This window comes from Ipomoea triloba, chromosome 2 (genome assembly GCF_003576645.1).
Source record: "Ipomoea triloba cultivar NCNSP0323 chromosome 2, ASM357664v1".
NCBI lineage: Eukaryota > Viridiplantae > Streptophyta > Magnoliopsida > Solanales > Convolvulaceae > Ipomoea > Ipomoea triloba.
The window spans coordinates 26,098,184-26,118,633 of NC_044917.1; the positions used below are offsets into that span (position 1 = coordinate 26,098,184).

Below are 20,450 nucleotides of genomic sequence, written 5' to 3' on the forward strand. Positions count from 1 at the left end.
GATTTTGGTGTTTGTCTATTTAAGTATTTATTTGCAACTTTTTCCTCATTGACATTACTATATTATACTCATGCCTCGTTAAAAACCACACTAGAAAAATCCAATGGGAAAAAACCTAGTGATGAGGAAAAGAGTACATGATATGAAGTAGATAAGGAACCATTAGACTCGAAGAGAATAATGACCAAAAGTCAATTACTTCATTGTCGTTGGAGCACCAATTTAGAACCAGAAGTTCCATAATCGCATTAATTAGGTCGATCTGATATTGTATTTGCGATGAAATTGCTATCAACACTTAGTGCTCCCCTACAATGATATTTTGGAATGGTGTTTAACATAACATATCCTCTAGTATTTTAGAGGTACAAGGGTTTTGACATTTATACAAGAAACCAAGATCGATGTCGTTTTGATGAGCTATTTGGGTACTGGTCGTTTTATTTTATCCCCATGATGTGAAGTCCCAAATTGGTTATGTTTTATTTTACCCCCATTGTTCTATAGGAGGACAATAAAGCTTGTGTTGCACAAATGATAAATAGGTATCTTAAGAAATTTTTGACAAAACATATATAACGTCAAAATTCAACCCGCGTGAGCTCTAGAAGAGTCACGAGATTATTATATAAAAAAGTTCACTCTAGTGACAATCTTGAAGATTGTACCATATTTCTTTTTTACACTTATCTTGGAACAATATTTTTATTATATTATATTAGGACATGTAGATTTTAAAGATTGTTATCTTCAGGGGAAGTGACATTTACTTGAATCAATCTTGAAAATTGGACTTGAATAATCCTGAAGATTGGGTCTTGAAGACCCACAGATGTACTCTTTTTCTTTTGATATAATTTTTTTTAAATTAAATGTGAGGCAACTAGTGCAACACATGAATGCATACATATCATGTACTATTTTTCTCACTAGGTTTTTTTCCATTGGAGTTTTCTAGTGAGGCTTTTAATAAGGCATGAGTATGATATATTAGTGTCAAATTAAAGGGGGAAAGTTACAAATAAATAATTAAATAGACATATCCCAAAAATCTTGATGATTATACATTGAAGATTTATGATTGGTTATTCTGAAGATTATGCCCTGAAAGTTTATGATTGATTTATGATTGTTTCCCTTAGCTAAGTATTTTTCCACTAATTTTTCTTAGCCTAAGGTTTTTAGTGAGGCAACTCCATATGACACATGTTTTGAAATACATCATGTATTCTTTTCCCTCAACTAGGTTTTTCCCACCGAGTTTTAATTTCCTAGCAAGATTTTAATGAGACATAAAGATATATTGTTAGATAATGGCCAAGGAGGGTGTTGTAAAGTATATTTAATGTTATGACCATTATCCACCGAGTTGTATGTATATATATTGATTCAGGTATTAAGAGAAAGAGAATTTCGGGGTTAAACTGCTTCTTCTCCTTCTCTCCCTCCCTCCTCTATTATGTGTTATTCTGAATATATGATTGTACGATTACACAAGATTAATACAATTAAGGATACACCGAAATTATAACAAGAAAATGTATAATAATAATAATAATAATAATAATAATAATTAATAATAATAATAATAATAATAATAATAATAATAAAAAGTGATAATAGATGATAATTGCTTTTATTACAAAACTATTCAATATTAAGAAGACATAATTCAACGTAATAATCTTAAAATACAATAAAATAAATAAGGTGTTATCTCACACGCATATCCATAGGATTTTTATATGATATTCATTGCATCGGTGTTCATAATAACAAATATAACCATATATAGTATATTTAAATATAATAAGTATCATTATCACAAATTCATAATACTCATATATTACTCACCGATGCCAATTCACACCATAGGAAATACCTGTATATATATGCATATAAGTATGTATGTGTCTATCATGTTCCTCTCCTAAGCATTTGTTCGTAGTTCTCAATGGACTCGAGCCTCTGAAGGAGCAGCTGATGCTTAAACTTTTGGATGAATGCTTCCGCGCTTTGGTTTATATCTTCCGTCGTCGGCTTTCGTTCCAGCTTCTTTGCCGGTGGCGCAACCGCCTTCTTCACGGCGGCGTCCGCCGGCTTCTTTGAGGCGACGGCGGAGGCGGCCTTAGGCGTAGTGCTTTTCCTCAGATCCATAACTGAAATCTCGCTTCTATCCTCTTCGATGGCGGCCTTCTGGCTGCTCCGATTGTATTGATGATCAGATCTCACGGAGTTCTTCTCCATAACCGCTTCTTTTTATTTATTTGTTTTGTTTTTGTTGTGACGAAATTGAAGTGAAGCCTAGCTCTGAATTTATAGTGACGAAGGTTGAAGCCGTGACGAGTTGAATTTTATTTTATTTTATTATTATAATAATTTATTTTGGGTTAGTATGATTGACTGGAAGCTGGATGGCAATGTGATCTGATTGGAAATATATAAAATTTTGCATGGACACGCCAACACGTGGGGGTAGGCTAATGGAGTCGATCTCAAGGAAAAGTCAACACTTTTGAGCCATGGAATCCTCAAAATTAGGTTTGGACAAAATTTGAAAGTGGAAAGGAAAATGTTAATCGAGTTCTCTTCAGGAATGATAGTATACAATCACTTGCATCAATCGAAAAATGCAACAATAATCCAACTTTGAAATGAATTAATATATCAAAAAAAAAATTATGTCGTCATAACCACCTAGTGGTCGCTATTCATTATCGATCTATTAGATCGGGATTGATGGCAAAAGATCTACACTCGTAACCATAAAGACACAAGTTTGTCACATTGGTTTGAACCGATCAGTTATGCGTAACCTAGACTAGTTTACTTCCTTGTGATCCTTTGTCTCTTTGCTAATTAAGGTCAGGTCACAAAGCGAAGTTTCCCTACGCCCAAAATGGTTGTAGTCCAGATTAGATGAACTCTGACTTTGGCTGCTCCCTACTTAGATTGCAGGTCTTTGATGATCCTCGAAAGGAATCTGCTGTCTGTTGATAATGGATGCAATAGGAATTGTTTAGCTAGCCTAAATTCATGCATGTAGTTTAATTTTATTTCTTTTCTTTGTATCTAAAAAAAGAAATCTTATGTGTATTTACGTAAGACCAAAAATAGACGTAAAAAATAGGCAATATCCACACGAATAATATAATGTGGCTTAGAGGCTTAAACCGTCACTTAAAAACCTTGCGGCATAAGCTATGCTATTCCACCGAAAGCTTCTTCCTTTGTCTTCGCCATGTTTGTCATTGGGAAGATCAAATAGCATGTTCACATACATTTGGATAAAATTAATCTTGTTTATGCCAGGTATACCTAGGACCCCACACACCGAGATAAATGTTGTTTATACCTAAAACCTCTGGTTTAACCAGAAAAGACCAGTGTCATCTCATTCACACCCTGCGGGTATAGCTAATCTTTGACAATACTTATTGCTCTTTTATTATTGCCAACTAGATAAGCTTGCCAAGTGTGGGAAGTATTGAATAGCAGCATGGAGTCATGCAAATGTATACCTAACACTGCCTAACTGAGATTAGGTATGGGCACAGCACATCCACTGGACATGACCATCCTTTCAGGTCCAACCATGTGAAATATATTATACTTAAAAGACAACTCACAGAATGTTTCCTATACTACAACAGTACAACCCAACCATAACACAAAATCAAGAAGTTGATCAATGAAAATGGCATCTTTACTTCTACTTGTTATCGGTTTTCTCGTCCTTGTTGCCATAATGTGACAGACAATCCATGTATTATCACAGAAACCACAAAGGTTGTCACATGGAGGTAAGGTTGCTGTGCTGGATCACAGGTTGAGTTATAGTTTTAGCAGAAGGAAAACAGGGAGGAGGGTAGACGAGACCTGTGGTGGAGCCATAGGCCTCCCAACAGAAAGACGATGTACTCCCACCAGAGGGTGAAACGAGTTCGATATCCTGCAAATATAAGTTCCTACACGGGGAGCTATCGCTGCAGGCAAATCGTATTGCCTCTTTGGTAGCTGAAGTTCCTTTAATTCTTGCAAAAGACACTCTACTGATACCGACAGCAGAAGTCTGCAAATAAATGTTTACACCGTTCGTTAACCCCTTCTATGTTCTTGGAATTTAACGTTATGCAGGCCATTATACCGAGAGATTTGTGAATTGGGAGTGAATATGCACTTGGTGTTTGGGTCTAAGACAGAACGATTATATGTAAAAGTGAATACCTGGTTTGAACATGGATTCGCTGAGTCGCAGTAATACTGATCTATTATAATTGGATTCGAGACATTCTCCATCATCAGGTTCTCATAAATAATCTTCCTCACAAACCCGCTACCTCCCTGATAAAAATATAAAAACAAAACAAATTAAGAGAAATGAAGGGAATTTCCCCATATTAGCAAACTCGATCAGAAGAATAAGTTTCGGTGCGACATATGTGGTCCTCAACTTCAGCCTGAATTCAGGCTAGATGTGGAATGGTTTGGGGCTAAATGTGAAATGATTTTGCAAGGTGAGGATCAAATGTGTCACGAGGGACCAAAAATACATGAAATTTACTCGACTCAAAGTTAGCATCTTGCAGCAACAGAAAAATGTCAACAATCACAATCAACAATGACAATTTACTCAACTAGAAATTACCTGCCATGTTTTAATCCTCGCCCCGTTCTCTGTATTCGAAAGAAATGCTCCTCTCACACTAACATCATGCACATTAGCCCATGAATTTGATTTTCCCAAGCTTCCAATACTGCCATATACGTGCACTGTTACCTTAAGGTTTGCGGACATGCTTTGGATGAGAGACAATGAGTCAAAAATTACAATACCTTATACCATGGCCTGGACCACAAGTAATGTTTGTGATACGAATTCGTGAGGAGTTTCCAACTATGGATATGCAGTCATCTCCTGATTCAGTTTATCAAATCTTCATTACAGAAAGGAAACTACCTCACACAAATTTTGAATGTGAATACAAAGTTCAGAGTATAGAAATAGCTCAAGCGCCACCAACAACAGAATACTCATTTATCTCTATACTCTCAGCTTCACAACGGTACATGGATTTTTGTGGGGCCAATCCACTCCACGTCACCAAAAATTGAAAGAGGGAAGGAAGAGAGGATGTGGTTGCCAGCTGGAGAGCACTTCCACCCACCCAATGAGCATGTGCAATGCACCCGCCCACTGGGCAGGCAGTGTGTACCACAAGCACACATTCTTTTTTTACCCCCCCCCCCCCCCCCCAAAAAACAAAAAAAAATTGGTTCTTGTAGTAGAACCGATTTTTGGAGAATCTTGGCACATTAGCAGCACTAATGGTGGTTTTTGATTCAGCACAAAAGCCTCCATTAGCAGCACCAATGGTGAAAACCCCCATTTAGGTTCACAGTAAAATATAGAATCAGGAATTAAAGCCTCTGTTATAGCTCGAGAGAGGCTTTGGGTTCAGGCATGAAGCCTGTCAGCTCTGTTAAGTTCTTCATTAGGCAACTAATGTAAAAGAATATTAACTCTGCAAACTGTCTGGCATAATGTATTTAAAACAATGTCAAAGAAAATGAACATCTAGATACCAAAAATGAATTTCACACTCATCCTTAGACTTTTATGATTAATTATAGTTCTCGTAGCTAAAGCACAACCAGCAACAACTTCAGCAGTAGCAGGCTTTGCACAGAGGCAAGAGCACTATCACGTCATTCCAAAAGTAGGAAATGATGGGGGCAACTCTAGCCAAGTTGGTCAGACTGTTGACTTGATTACCACTAGGTTACAAGTTCGAATCCCAACGGGAGAGGCCTATTGGCTTTCTTGGTTTGAGTCAGTCAGTTATGGGCAACCTAGGCTGGTTTACCTCCTTGTGGTCCTTTTGCCGGCTAGGATCACAAGGCGGGGTTTACCCAGTGTACACTCTAGAGTAGTGGCTGGTTTCCCTCGTCACTCAAAAAAAAAAAAAAGCAGGAGATGATGCATGAAAGCAAGATAACAACTGTTGTAAAGACTAGGTTAATTTCTTAGTAACATGCTTAATTTGTGGAGCTCATACCGTTCACAAACTGAGTTTTTTCATGCACACATGTTATAACTTCTTATGTCCAACAAACCTGTGCCAATAGTGCACTCCTTGACAGTAACATGTGTAGATGCACTGATATGAATTCCATCAGTGTTAGGGCTACCGGAAGGTGCTAAGATCTTAAGACGGGAAACTGTGACCTTGACACAACTGGTAAAAGCTAAGTGCATTTGTTGACTATTTAGCATCACGATGCCATTGACTCTCAAGTAATTACATCTGTGGAAGGTCATTGCCTGCACTGTTCAATTTAACAAAGTAAGGCTAGAGACACTGTTAAAAATAACACTCTTTCCTTCATTCAAAACAAATTGCAGGAATATCACATATGCCAAACCAAAAGCGGGAAGCAGCACAGACTGACCTTTGGAGCATGTTGACAAGGCTGCCAAAAGAAAAGATGGAATTAGTTTGAAGACATTGTGCGTGCGGTTGCAAAAGATAAAAATAAAAAATAAAAATAGAAACTTTGTTGAGGATGGCATGTTGAAATGCAGAACGAGAGATGAGAATTACATTTGTTTTGTTGATCTTGCAAGACTCAGCCCACCATCTATGACCCATCCCATTTATTGTTCCTCCCCCTTCTACAGTCAAGTGTTTCACTTTGACGAAATAGAGCCATTTATTTTTATCCAAACCATCCCAGACCTTAGGATCTTCTGGTGCAACAATACAACCCAAGACCTATGTTATCACAAGGTAAAACGTGAATAATGTATGATTTTGCTAAATATGCTGTTAGATACACCAAAATTTAACTGCATAATGAATCTTCAAAAGATGATGAACTATCCACATCACCACTCACCCTCAGAGACACCTTTGACGTGCAAGGTCCAGTAAAATTAATTGGTCCAACAATGAACTGTCCATCAGGAACAACAATATTTGCTCGAGACGGTGAAGAACATGCTATTTCCCAGGCATCCTGAAAAGCCTGATAACATGAAAAGGTCTTTAGCTGAAGCAAGAAGTATAGCTGCACTGAACTGACATGGTATTCCAATAAATAACTTCTAAAGGTTTCTCGTGACACAAGTTCATTTTAGATTGTTTATCAATTTTTTATAACTCCTGTTTGCTTATGAAACATCAGATAAATAAAAGTAAATATGTGTCCAACCCAATAAAACCATTGCCAGAGAATGTAATTTGAGGCTTTGCACAAACCACAGTTTCTTTTGTCAGTCGACATTGGCCATCCAGACTCGGGGAACATTTTACATATTTGATAAAAGTTGTGGCCATACTGTATTAACTATGAACACATTAAACAATATGTATACTAAGGAATATACAGGGAATGAAATTTACATTCCACGGAAAAGGAATAAAGGAGGAATTCTTATTCCATTGTTTGATTGGCAAGAAAAATACAAGGATTTCATAGGGAATTGAAATTCCTAGGGAAAAATCCTCTTTACCAACCAAACATGTGAATTCACAGCTTCAAAAAAATGTTGAGGTAAATAATTTAAATTCCTGTGAACGAAATAAATGGGCCGTAAAAGAATTATAATTTATAAATGCCATTGCACTTGTAAAACTCTGAACCTAAATTATTTTGTGTTAAGAAGTAAGAACCCTTTAGTAGCAGCTCCATAAGTAGTTCCCTTATCTCAACACATCCAATCTATCTGGATGACCTGATAAGATTTTCTCAGGGAAAATTGATTTGTACTTTACCCTTCACTGACAATGAGGTTGGCATTCTCATACCAAGCCCTTACCACTATAACTAGTAACGAAAACACAACTTTATTTCCTTATACTTGCATAGTTGCATAACAGTCAAAGCCACATATTTTCAATGGAGGATGGAGGATGTTGGACTTGGCTCGCCGCCGCACAACAATTACTCAAAAATCTGGAGCACATCTCCACAAAAACACTCTACACTATTCTGGAAAATGCTAATCAAGCAACCTAAGAGTTACCAAAGCAAAAAGATGCTGCCTTTGAAGAATTATTGTCATCTTTTAACTATACAACTGCTGAAATGCAATTAATTAACCTTAAAAAGAAGGAACTTTAGGACTTACATTAGTGTCGTCAGTAATGCCATCCCCTACAGCTCCAAAATCAATAACATTTACAATAAGAGGTCCAGATTTGTTAATAGGAAAGGACCCAGATTTTGGGAGCTGTATCAAACCTTCGAAGCCATTTGCATTCTCAATCGTGGCAAAGATATATGCACCATACACAAAGAAATTGACAACAGAGAAGATGGGTTTTGAAGAAAAAGAAGAATATTCGAAGAGCCTCATCTTCTTCAAGGCAGTATATGTATAGATAGAGGTGGAGAGAAGTGAGGACAGACAGGCACAGAATATATACTTTGAACTACTGCCATTGTCAAGATTGCTTCTCCTTCATAGAATAGCTTGGACAGACGTGTTTGCAGCGCTGAATTGAAGTATAACAACAACGAAAATTATTTAGTAGCGCGAGGTCGGGAAAGTTTCCACCTTGGGGAATCTGTTTGATAGCGTCACATCATTCTCTGAACTTTATTCGCAGAGTTGTTAAATGTTTCTTTTAAAATTTTATCCCATAGTGAAAAGCATTGTTGCAAGTCTGCACAAAAGTATGATAAGAGATATATGTCCGCAATCAGTTTTTAGCGAGTTTGACAAACGATTGTATCAACCATTTTTTTAAAAAAAAAATATGAGCTTATTATCGAAATGGTCCCTCGACTATTGTGAAATTACCAATTTGGTCCTCGACAATTTTTCATGCCCAATTAAGTCCCTCGACTTTGAAAATTTTAACCAATTTGGTCCTCCGTTTGTTTTACCGTTAAACATTCGTCAAATTGGGACCAAATTGGTAATTTTTCTATAGTCAAGGGACCAAATTGGTAATTATTTTTTCACTGAAATGGTCCCTTACTATAGCAAAATTACCAATTTAGTCCCTTGACTATAGCAAAATTACCAATTTAGTCCCGACTTTAACGAATGTTCAACGGCAAAATAAACAGAGGACCAAATTGGTCAAAATTTTCAAAGTCGAGTGACTTAATTAAGCACAAAAAATTGTTGAGGACCAAATTGGTAATTTCGCAATAGTCGAGAGACCATTTCGGTAATAATCTCAAAAAATATTTAATAAAATTAGTTATTTAAATTAGCATTTAACACTTAAAATGATTTATAAAAATATACATATAAAGTAATTACTCCCATTTTGTAAGTGGAAATGAAGCCTTTATAGGAGCCTCAAGGCTCCAAGATGCATTACCACTGGCTGTCCACCCGAGTGGATGGGCAGCATTGAGGAGCCGAAAAAGCTCCTCATTAAATTAAGCCATAAAAACTCTTTGAAAGTATAATTTTTTTGTTTAAATAATATTTAGGGGTATTTTAAAAAAATAATCTTTTTTTCTTTAAAATGCTAATGGCAAATGTTGCACAATGCTAAACAGTTATTTCATAAGTATTTATATTAAGAGTTTTTCACCTTCTTGTCGAATGTAGGTTCAGGGCCTAGTGCTGGAGTTTGTTTGAGCCTCTACCAGATATAGGTCAATTCCAGAGTTGCTCGAATTGGATGGCCAAATTTTCAGTACTCTGCAACCCCCACTGGTTTGTCTGTTCATCATCATCTGTTGGAATATCTGGCATGCTAGAAATGACAAAGTCTGGAAGAATATTTCTCTGGCAGTTATAGCGGTGGTCGAGAACTCCAAGGCATTCTGGAGGGACTGGAAAGCATGCACTGACGTGGTTGATCACCAAGATCGGAGGCAGCAGCAAACCAATCAGAAATGAAGTAGGCCGAGGCTGGGGTGGTATAAATTGAATGTGGACGCAGCTCTAGATGTCAACTCCGGCAGGATGGGATTGGGTTGGGTTCTACGGGATCATCTTGGTAATTTCATATCTCCAGTCAGCCACCCATGGAATGGTTCCTATTCTCCAAGAGAAGCCGAGGCTCTAGCCATTAGGGAGGCTCTAAGGTGGTTCAAACACCATAATCTTGAACATCTGCATGTTGAGACGGACTCACTCTTGGTAGTCCAAAGGCTCTCGTCTGCTGCTTTTGTTTCTTCTTTTGATTTGCTTTTGGCTGATGTAAAAGATTCTATGAGCTCTTTTGCTCACTATTGTATCTCTTTTGCATTTCGTTCTGCGAATCAGATTGCCCGCCTCTTAGCAAGGGAGTTTGTTTCTATGCCTGAACGAAAGGAGTGGTCTTTGGTCCCTCCTTTTATTTGTAATGCCCTTTGTGATGATCTAATATAATCTTTGTTTGTCTTGAAAAAAAATAGAAGAGTTTTACAGGGCGTTTGGTTGATAGAAAGAAATTAGGAAAAAATGAATTGTAATTCCGTGAGAAAACAATAAGGTGGGAATAAAGTATGAATTCAAATTATAATGTTTGGTATGCATGAATAGTATTACAGGAATTGAAAGGTAATAAGTGATACAATGTCTAAAATGCCCTTATGTAGTAGTAGTAGTAATAATAGTAATAATAATAATAATAATAATTCTTTCAAAAATAATAATAATAATAATAATAGACAAAGGGTATTATTAGAGGGGCAAAATTGTCTTTATACTAATAATTTTGCCCCTCTCCTCCACCGAATTGCAATTCATATGGGTACCCTATGAATTGCAATTCAACATTTGGAGGGAATTGCAATTCGGTGGAATTGCAATTCTCTCTAACCAAACGGCGTAATTGGACAATTCATTGAATTGAAATTTCATTATAAGCAAATTACACCCAACAAAACGGGTCCTTAGAGTTCATAAACTTTACAAGTTACATATAGTTATTTACCCCTTTTTCTTGTAATAAATTTTGATTTAGGAAAAATTTCATTTATTGTTAGCTAATCAGCTTAAATTGAAAAGGACAATAAAGAACTCTTTAAATTGAACTTAAAACTTTGCCGTTATCAAACTACTTTGTAATTACTTGACCAATTTAGTCAGAAATCAAATTGGTTAGTATTTGTGTTTTTATTACATAAAAATAATTAAATATTTAAAATGTATATTTGATATAATAAATAAATAAATATAAACATTACAATAAGCAACAATTATTAAGGGTAAAGTAAACTTTAAAAATCAAGATGTAATGAACTAATACTAAAAAACTACTCAATGTAACGTTTTCATGTTTAACTTATTAACATCAATAAGTTAAGTTAAAAAGTTACTATGTATTTAGTATTTACTAAACATTCATTTTAGTGTTTGATTTGATTAAACAATTAAAGTTCAATTAGATAATCTAAAAGTACCAAAAGACCTGCACCCAGTTGCACTCCCACATGGGGTGAATTGACTTTTTGTGCTTCATTTAATTGAGAAAGTAGTAATGAAAAAATACTACATTGTAGACACCAAATTGCTAAAAAAAGATAAGCTCTTCCATTCGAGAGATTGTGAGTTCGAGCCTCCGTGGAAATAAACTAAAAGTTAACTCATACGGAGTAAATTATTTACAAACACCCTATATTTATACAAGAATTATCTAACAAACTTGGAAGAACAAACGAGGTACATCCCAATGTCCTCAGTAATTGCATTTCATCCGGATTGCTTGCACTCGCATTTCCCCGTCGACTTCGACGACTCTGCCCCTGCCGCCGCCGGCCATCAGAGGACTGCAAATCTGCAATAAGTTATTAGCGGCAAAGGCTGCAATCTGCGATTCTGGCGGCAATTCTGCGGTGGTAGTTTGTTTCTCTCAATTACTGCATATTCTAAGATTTTTTATTTTTTGATAATTTTATCTATTACCGAGTTGAGATATTTCAGATATCCAGAATTTGTCATTTTTAGCTTTTTTTCTAACTTGAAGGACTGTAAATGGATTTCTGCATTCTTAATTCCGCATTGTGCATTTCTTTCTTAATAATAAATTACGTATTGGTTATGACATTAGGACATTATTAGGTCATAGGTGTTGCCGTGTTGGATCGTTCAAGCTAGCTTTTAGTAGCTTAAATTAATTGATTTATATGAAATTTACGTGTTTTATGTCACTAAAATGGCAGGTAATTGTTGAATACTTGAATTGGTGGTTCATTTGGTTGTCTTTTTATTTTAATTATTTTTTGCTCCCATTATTTTAATTATTTAGGACTCTAGGTTGAGGAGTGAGGACTATAATTTTGTTATTTGTTAAAATGTCAATTGTTTATAATTCTAAAATGCTAAAGTTCTAATTGTTTAACTATGGAAAAATAGTTCAAGAGAAAATCTACTCTTGTTGAATCATCTAGTCAAGGTAGTCCAACCAAGCCAAATGTGTGTCCCTGTATTCAGATAAATTTAGAAGAACTTGAAGTCGATCCAGCTAAAAGAAAACACATTTATGAATATCATGTCAATGATAGAGATGTTGTGCGCGATGGTTCTTACAAAAGGGTCCTTGCCAACCTCAAAATTATACATGTCCTACAAGATTGATTTCAGGTGCTAATTGAAAATTCAATCCTCAATGGTTTAAAGAGCATAGTAAGTGGTTGGAGTATAGGATATCAGAAGATGTAGCATATTCTTTATGTTATCTTTTCAAAAATAAAAATGGACACCAAGGTGAGGGCGAATCATTTGTTATAGAAGGATTCACTAATTGGAAAAAAGGACCAGAGAGGTTACATGCACGTGCGGGGAAACACAATAGTGTTCACGAGACTTGTGTAAAAGCTTGTCAAGATTATAAAGACTTCATTACGCAGTTGGATGGGCCATGATTAGTTATGTGCCATATTTTGATAAAGACACCTTCAACATTGTCCCAAATGAGAAGATCATACAAAAATTTCAAAATATGAGAGAACGTAGATGAGTACTATCTCATAGTTTGTCATGACTATTCAACTTTCCATTTAGATTTATAATGTGTTTTGTATTTGAATCATTTTGTATTCAAAGTATTTTGATGTATGAAGATGTCCTTTACTTTTTTACTCCACTAGACAAAAATCCTAGGTCTGTCACTAATTCGGATATTCTTGATCTCTCTGGAGGTGCTCTGTTAGAGATAAGAGTTGTTGAGGAAGGAACAAAGGATAATTGAATTAAAAAAAAAAAAAAAAAGAAACAAGAAACAAGGATATATAAAATATCCTCCAACAAGAAATGGTTCTTGCCCAGCTATACTAGCTTTTATTTTCCAATTACTACTGCCTGCCTCAACACTAAGAAAGACTCCCTATTTATAATCTCTTATATTATATAGGAAAGTAAATAGCATAATATCCTCCCCTGATTCCTTGCTAATATCCTCCCTGATTTCCTGCTGCAATCCAATGACTTATGTTTTATTAGTAATATGAAATTATGCTGCTTGATTGATTATCATTTCTATTTGTGTCCTGATTTCCTTTCTTTCTCCTTGAGTAAACAATCCACTGTTCTATCATGCTCTCATTTCTGTATCTAATTATCAAATTTCCCTTTATTTCTTTCTCTTAATTGCTGGTTGTAATTCTTTATTTTTCAGCTTGATGAATATTGGGTGTTCGAGCAGTATAAGGAGATGGCAAGCATGGTTTTATGATTGTAAGCAGGAACAATATTCCCATCTACAAAGCTGAAGTGGGAAATGCAATTAAGGCAATGCATCTTTCTCTTCACTACTAGTTTGTGCCTGCCTCTGATGATCATCATTCTGCAATGGTGCGCTGACCAGTTTTAGATCATCATTGTGCAATGGTGGGGAGTTCATGAACTTTGAAAGCTATACCAAATTATGTCCTTTCTTGTACTCAATAATAGACTGTCCAGTCTTAAGTTCATTCTTATGGTGTAAGAAATGTTTTATTTTTATATATTGGCAGCTCAGAGTTACAGTAGTTAATATGCTAAACAGTAGGATCAACCTCTTTTGTTTTTTTTTTTTTTTTTTTTTTTTTTTTTTTTTTTCTTCCATTAATTAAGGTGTTATGGAGGAAGCATATAATATACTCCGTAATATTTAGGATGTTAGAGAGAATGCATTTGATCTAACAGGCATTGGACAGTGTAAAACTCTCCATATTAGATTAAATCAAACAGAGATACTATTGATAACTTTCTGAGAGCACCTATTCTGAAGTTAAAATTTATGTCCTCAAATTACAGTCTTGACTTTGGTTGGTTTCTATTCCTGCAAATCTGCAATCGATATTATATCCACTGCAGGAATGCATGTCCAGTTTTGCTTCTTTAGTGCTTATCACAGAATACTTGAGCATCTATCTTGCCTTTTATAAAGAGTTACTTCCATTATACACAAATATTCTCTTGAAGTTTGAGTATTTTCTTAATTTAGCCAGAAAGAAGACGCTGCTCTCCAACACCAGTTCAGACTTCAGAGTTCATGCTGCAGTGGACATTGTAAAGTGCATATGCAGTATATAGGTGGTATGGAGTTCACACACCTTGCCCTTAATTATTTTGTCACACTTATTCTTCTTCCCTACCTTTCCATTCAGGTTTTTGAAGTTAATTGGTAGTCAAGTGGTTTGGTACATGTAGGTATATGTGGGTACAGGCCATATCCTACACATTTCAACTTATTACTGATTGCTGAATTTGTGCACACAGAAACATTATTTGGGATTTTGTTATTTGCTGTTTTCACTAACCCTTTAGACTCATTTTGGTAAATGTTGGCATACTTGATACTAATTGTGTGTCTTGCAAGACTTGCATTGCTGAAGGCTGAAGCTGGTGTTCATGTATTTGGATGCTGTTAAGTCTCCAACAAAATCAAGTTATGATGGAAAGATCAGATCCCTTGATAGAATATACCTTTCAGAGTATTGAGCTCCAAAAACAGAAAGCTGGTAGAATTCAGGTTGGCAGCAGCATATGTGTGTATTAGCCAAAAGCTGAAACCTTACCTTGTGTTCCAGACATGTGTGTCGGGTAAATGAGAGACAATAAGGCAAAGAAGCCAGACTCTATTTGGTATACTATGCATCAGACCAGCTATCTGATGCATGAATATTTTTTCATTTTTTTGGGTCCCTGACAATTCTGCTTGCAACTTTTGTTTTTTGAATCTCTGTTACTGATAGACTGGACATACAATTTGCGGCTGGTTGGACCTCCACGAGATTATCTGATCGCCTCAGCATTGCTTCCTGTTAGCTTCCGCATTCAGCACTATCACGTGTGAAGATCAAGCGCTTATTACTATGCCAAAAGTTATAGTTAGTAACGAGGGTGCAACTTTATTTCTTTATACTGCTATACATTTTCAAGACGCTAGGGGTTGGATTTGGTCCTTTAAACCCTTTATCGGCATCCGTCCAACAATCCCCGGGCACCAAGTGCTCAATTGTTATACCACGGATCAGTGTTCATATTGCATTTTGAACTCTAATTCAAAAATTATGTGTCTGCAGTTAACACATTTTGTATATGTAGTTAACAATTTGTGTCTATAGTTATCATGTTATATGTTAGTAATTACCATGTGATGTGTCTTCAATTTGTTTACAGGTACAAAAATGATTAAATACAGGTACATAATCAGAATGTTATTTTTAAACTATTGTCCACAATGTAAGGTAGATCCTAGTCCATGGTATAATTTGTCCCGAGGACTAGACTTGGCCTTTTAAAGGTCTCTTCCCAAGACATAGCTCAATCAACTAATTGTCAATTAAAAAATTTCAATTTAATTTGATGGGAACCGATGGATGAATGATTTGATTTCTTTCAAATGAGAGGTATGATACTGGTAGATTGTTGAGATATATCTTCTGATGAATTGAACCTATTCCATCAAAATTTTAGGTGCGAGTTCTCAAGATTAGGGCCCTTATAGTATTGGTCGGGCAGCCAACTCTTTTTGAATTCGATAACAACCATAGAATACAGAGTTCAATTCTTACGAAAAAGAGTGCAAAGTGTAAGATTCGATTCCTTTCGAAAGGAACTTATGAAATTGATAAATTATTGAGATACATCTTATAGTCTATCTCTTTCACTACAATTTCAAGCTAAAAGTAAGTGGAAGGTTTCGAGATTGTGGCCCCAAGCATTTACTGAAACCACTAAGAAGCTAACATGTATGCAAGGTATTTTGGCTCAATTCAATTCAGTTGTTTTGTCATTCCATTGACGCGACGACCTTCCGAGCTCTTTCGCGGAACTGGGCATGCCGTGCTGTATTCATGAGTCATGAACGATGAATAATTGGTTGGGATGTGATGTGACGCATCATGCATTGCATGCAAATATTTTATATGCAGGGTCAGGGTGGGTTTCCATACTTGCAGAGGAGCAAAAGCTTAACTAGATGCATGAACCATCATATGATTGCTTCTTTAATTTTTAAAAGATCAGATCAAACCAGCCCCGACCAATTCACTGATTTTTATGGAGTCGTTGCACAATTTTCTAGCCTCGTGACTAATTTTTTTTTCAAAGTTAGTACCCTTTATTATTTGTTTAATAAAACAATTAGTAGGTTAATATATATTAATTAAGTTATCTATACCAAAACTTATAGAATAAGTTATGGTTATGTCAATTTCAAGTATTATAAGGTGTGTTTTGTGTTTTATAGCTTGTGTATTGATCTACTAAAAATTTACAATCACTACTTGAATGTGAACTTGGGGTGAAGCACATCATATGACCCTAGTCGACAAATAACTTTGTAGTTAATTACTAAGTCAATTGGAATACCAAGTTGGTTGGGATTGCTCCCTTAATTAATAAGATATCTTCTCCGGTGCAGGATCAAATATCCCATAACCAAATGCTATTTTAATCCATGACTAATTTGTCCATAAGATAATTAGAGTAAGGTAGTACCAAAAAAGCTTGTTCTTTACTCAAGTTTGATTCTAATAATTAATTGATCGAGTTCTACTATGATGCATGTAGTAAATAATGAGTCTATATCAAGAACGTGTGAGGTGAAATAAAAATTGAGGGTATAAAATAGGGTCCACTAAGTATTTTTCTAATCAATCATAAATATATAGATATATATTTAGATTGAAATAAATTCGATTTTACTTTGGTGAGGGTTAAACACAATCTAATAGAGTAGATAAAGATCACATAATGTCACACTTTCATAAGATGCTTAGCTTTGAATCTTAGATTTGGTTTGTACATTGAAAATTGTTATAGGCTTACAACTTGTGCGGGGGAGAAAACATCATATACACAACAACTAAATTCTAAAATCTAACATTATAATAATAATAATAATAATAATAATAATAATAATAAACAAAAAAGAAAAAGATGACAAGAAAAAGAAAGGCAACAAAGATGTAAATTTTATTTTAAACTTTGTCTTTTTGCTCCAAATCTCTGACACCTCGTTTTTATCGACCTTGAATGTACTTAATAACCACCGAATTTCATGTTTCACCGATCCCCATGACCTCACCGGAAAACCCACGAATTTATCGCACCTTCCGCTTCCCGCCGGGAATCTTGGATCGACGGCGACCTTTCTCCTGTTTGGCAAAAGGACCGCAGAGTCCACACGCCGAAACCTTAGGGGACGGCGGCTCTATCGCCGGAGACACCTTCCCGGTGCGGAATCCCCGCCCGCCTCCGTTGGATCGGCTTCTCTGGATCGATCCAGCGTTTCTCGACGAAACCATTGGCTCTGCCGGCGCCGCCGCCGGTGGTTGCTCTTTGGATTGTTCTTCTGATTGTTTGAGTTGAGAATCGGGTAATTGGTCTGTTAGGGTTTCCTCTTTCTGGTTGACTAAGCTGGCGAGGAACTTGTCGTCCCAAACAAGCCCTGATGAACCCTGCCGCCGAAACGACACCGCAGACCGCTGTAACCCAGCCATCACTTTCTGGATCTTTAAATTCTCCGTCCGGTTAGCGCTCTCGAGGATGGATTTATGGACTGCGTCTCACTTTTCTCCGCCTGTATAGATATATATGCCCGCCTATAGATACACACTCAGAGAGAGAGAGAGAGAGAGAGAGAGAGAGAGAGAGAGAGGAGTGGTGGTTTACTCACAGAAGTATTCTTTGAAATGGAACCCAGCTAAACAGCCGGCATATATTTATCTAAAAACACTTTTATTTTAAATTTATATTAATTATTGATTATTTTAAGGAAATGCTGCTTTTCACCCCTATAATTACTTTTTTTTTCAGAAAAAAATTATTTTTTTAAAATATTTAATAAGGTAAGTATTTCGGCTTCGCCAAACTATATCCTGAACTCTATGAACCTATCCAAAACTCATGAATAAAGTAAATTTTAAGTTGCTCAAGTGATTCTAAATTATCCTTTGTTATACGCTTTTACGTTCAAGAGGTTTTCACCATCAATAATTAGTCAAAGTTTATTAATGACTCTTCAAATTCTTAGCAGGATTCCAAATTTTCACCCAGTTTTTACCGGTGAATTTAGTAACCCCATTTATTTGAGTTAATAAAGAATCTATATATCTAATAATATGCGGTTGGTTGCAAAAGTAACATATACTTGTCATATTAAAGGGTTGGAGGGAGGTAGATGCAAGTAATATAAACAACTAGATTTATAATAAGGACCATGCTAATATTACTTCCATCTACCTCCAATATGTCAAGTATATATGTTATAGTTGCACTCCATATAATATGCGGTATTTTTTTTTTAATGATATTGTAATTTTTTTATTAGTTAATTGTCTAATTAAAATTTCATTATTTTTTTGAAGGTACAAAATTCATTAGTTAATCAAAAGATCAGAGTTGTACTATAAGATTTTTGCCTGTAAATTATGTTACTGAAATTTTTCTCACAAAAAATTCAAATAATAATTTCTCAACCAAAAAAAAAAGATATTTGTTTTATAAAAGATTGTGTAATGTGGACTATACATGGAACATATGATAGACAACTCATCAAGATATGTTACATCAAACATATTTTGTCTTGATACATATGTGTAAGAGTATGTATATGTGTGTGGGGAGGGGGAGGGGGAGGGGGAGGGGAACGCCATTTTTCATCCCTAAATAGTTTTATATTTGGAAATTTAGTCCATATAAGTTAATTTAAACAATTGTAGCCTTTTAATTGTCAATAATATCCGTTGCACTTTTAGCCTCTAGTGTTATATAATTGTCAAACTCCATCAACATATGATGTTATTTTTATCATTTAGAATCAATATTCACACGGTTAAAAATGACGTTCTCATGGAAAGAGCTGAGCGAGTGAAAAGTTAACCATAGTTATTGATTATAAATGACAAAAATAACCTTAAGTGCAATTTTTGTACTTTATTTTATGATGTTTGACTTAATAATTTCTATTAATTAGTCATATTTGTTTGCTTAATCTTATTAAATATTATGTTATTTGTATTTAGATTCTATTTATCTTAAAATAATGTAGTACATATGCAGTTAGATTAGTATGAATAAGTTAGACTAATTTTATTTGGGATATAACTTATTTAAAATATGGTTTATTTAAATAAAATAATAATTATTTTGCATCTTGGTGGAAGCCCTTTGTGCGGCGAACAAAAGGTTCAAATTGTTTGAACAAGATGAGCCAGTCAATAACAGCCGAGCGAGAGAGGAGATCTACAAAGTTTTCTTTGGCTATAGCGATAAGTGGGAGCAAAAGCTAAGAAGAGCGAGTGGAGCTGCAGGAGCGGTATAAAAAGAAGAAGATTTTGTAAGGGGCAACATCTCCTCATCATCGAAGAATTTTCGAGGGAGCATGTCAAAATAGAAAAGAGTTTAGAGTTTGATAATTATACAATACCAGAGACCTGATTGTGCAACATAATGGACAACTGATGAATGACTAAATTTGTTTAAATCAATTAATAGTGGGAGTAAATTTTAAAAAATAAAACAATTTAGGGGCAAAAAGTGATGTCCTCTCCAATCACCCATCGCCTACCCCCCACTCACATATAAATAGGAGCTGAGGTTGAAATGATAACATGGTCATCCTATAAACAGTTATATGTATCATAACTGTCCATTAGGGTTCATCATATCAATGATTGAGAGTTAAATGAAAAAAATCATAGGGTTAATTTTGTAATTATTATTGATGCTTTTGTTAGAACCAAGTCCACCATGAAACGAGTATAGAGGTACAGAACATGGATAAGAAAATAGTAATATTATTAGCTCGGGACTCTAGGCCCAAAAAGAATACGTACAAAGCTTGAGATACTGGCCCAAAACAGCGTCTCGAAATAATAACTGACAAGCTAAGAGACTAGTACGTAAATAAATAAAGCTAAATTATTACTAAGGATTTGATCTCAGGTATGCCGGCAGGAGGGAGGAGACCAGACCACTTGACTAGAGGAGTCTTCGTGTCTTCAGCGTTTGTACCTTATACGGACCAGACCCCCCCCCCCCCCCCCCCCCCCTTTCCCCC

General features: G+C 35.5%; 3 protein-coding genes and 1 long non-coding RNA gene across 7 annotated transcripts; 1 reads left to right on the plus strand and 3 right to left on the minus strand.

Annotated features, from left to right (window-relative positions):
• Positions 1-1,613: 1,613 nt before the first annotated feature.
• On the minus strand, positions 1,614-2,303 carry LOC116010674 (pathogen-associated molecular patterns-induced protein A70). The gene has a single exon (XM_031250170.1). It carries the CDS (start codon positions 2,245-2,247, stop codon positions 1,918-1,920), a length of 330 nt encoding a protein of 109 aa, XP_031106030.1. The 5' UTR covers positions 2,248-2,303; the 3' UTR covers positions 1,614-1,917.
• Positions 2,304-3,566: 1,263 nt separating this feature from the next.
• Positions 3,567-8,582, minus strand: LOC116009774 (probable polygalacturonase At1g80170). Its single transcript, XM_031248903.1, has 9 exons — positions 8,135-8,582; positions 6,901-7,029; positions 6,606-6,776; positions 6,454-6,474; positions 6,118-6,325; positions 4,837-4,918; positions 4,649-4,757; positions 4,228-4,344; positions 3,567-4,072 (listed from the first exon to the last, which is right to left on the minus strand). The coding sequence occupies exons 1-9, from the start codon at positions 8,360-8,362 to the stop codon at positions 3,794-3,796; spliced, it is 1,344 nt and encodes a 447-aa protein (XP_031104763.1). The 5' UTR covers positions 8,363-8,582; the 3' UTR covers positions 3,567-3,793.
• A 3,002-nt stretch (positions 8,583-11,584) lies between these two features.
• LOC116009824 lies at positions 11,585-15,529 on the plus strand. 4 transcript variants are annotated; one of them, XR_004096857.1, is made up of 5 exons: positions 11,586-11,796; positions 13,575-13,786; positions 14,385-14,476; positions 14,760-14,983; positions 15,136-15,529. It is a non-coding gene; the product is annotated as an uncharacterized LOC116009824 (long non-coding RNA). The 4 variants fall into 4 exon arrangements; XR_004096858.1 differs by having other exon boundaries at positions 14,776-14,983; XR_004096856.1 differs by having other exon boundaries at positions 11,585-11,796; positions 14,385-14,983.
• A 1,633-nt stretch (positions 15,530-17,162) lies between these two features.
• LOC116009703 (MAPK kinase substrate protein At1g80180) lies at positions 17,163-18,060 on the minus strand. Its single transcript, XM_031248824.1, has one exon. It carries the CDS (start codon positions 17,887-17,889, stop codon positions 17,491-17,493), a length of 399 nt encoding a protein of 132 aa, XP_031104684.1. The 5' UTR covers positions 17,890-18,060; the 3' UTR covers positions 17,163-17,490.
• Positions 18,061-20,450: the final 2,390 nt, after the last annotated feature.

Bases quoted from the DNA above. Each gene is read 5' to 3' on its own strand.
- LOC116009703 (XM_031248824.1), bottom strand. From the start codon at position 17,889: ATGGCTGGGTTACAGCGGTCTGCGGTGTCGTTTCGGCGGCAGGGTTCA.
- LOC116010674 (XM_031250170.1), bottom strand. From the start codon at position 2,247: ATGGAGAAGAACTCCGTGAGATCTGATCATCAATACAATCGGAGCAGC.
- LOC116009774 (XM_031248903.1), bottom strand. From the start codon at position 8,362: ATGAGGCTCTTCGAATATTCTTCTTTTTCTTCAAAACCCATCTTCTCT. The intron at 4,758-4,836 runs GTATTGTAATTT...CGTATATGGCAG, and splicing joins GGTCCAGGCCATGGTATAAG to TATTGGAAGCTTGGGAAAAT. The intron at 4,073-4,227 runs GTATTCACTTTT...ATTTATTTGCAG, and splicing joins CGAATCCATGTTCAAACCAG to ACTTCTGCTGTCGGTATCAG.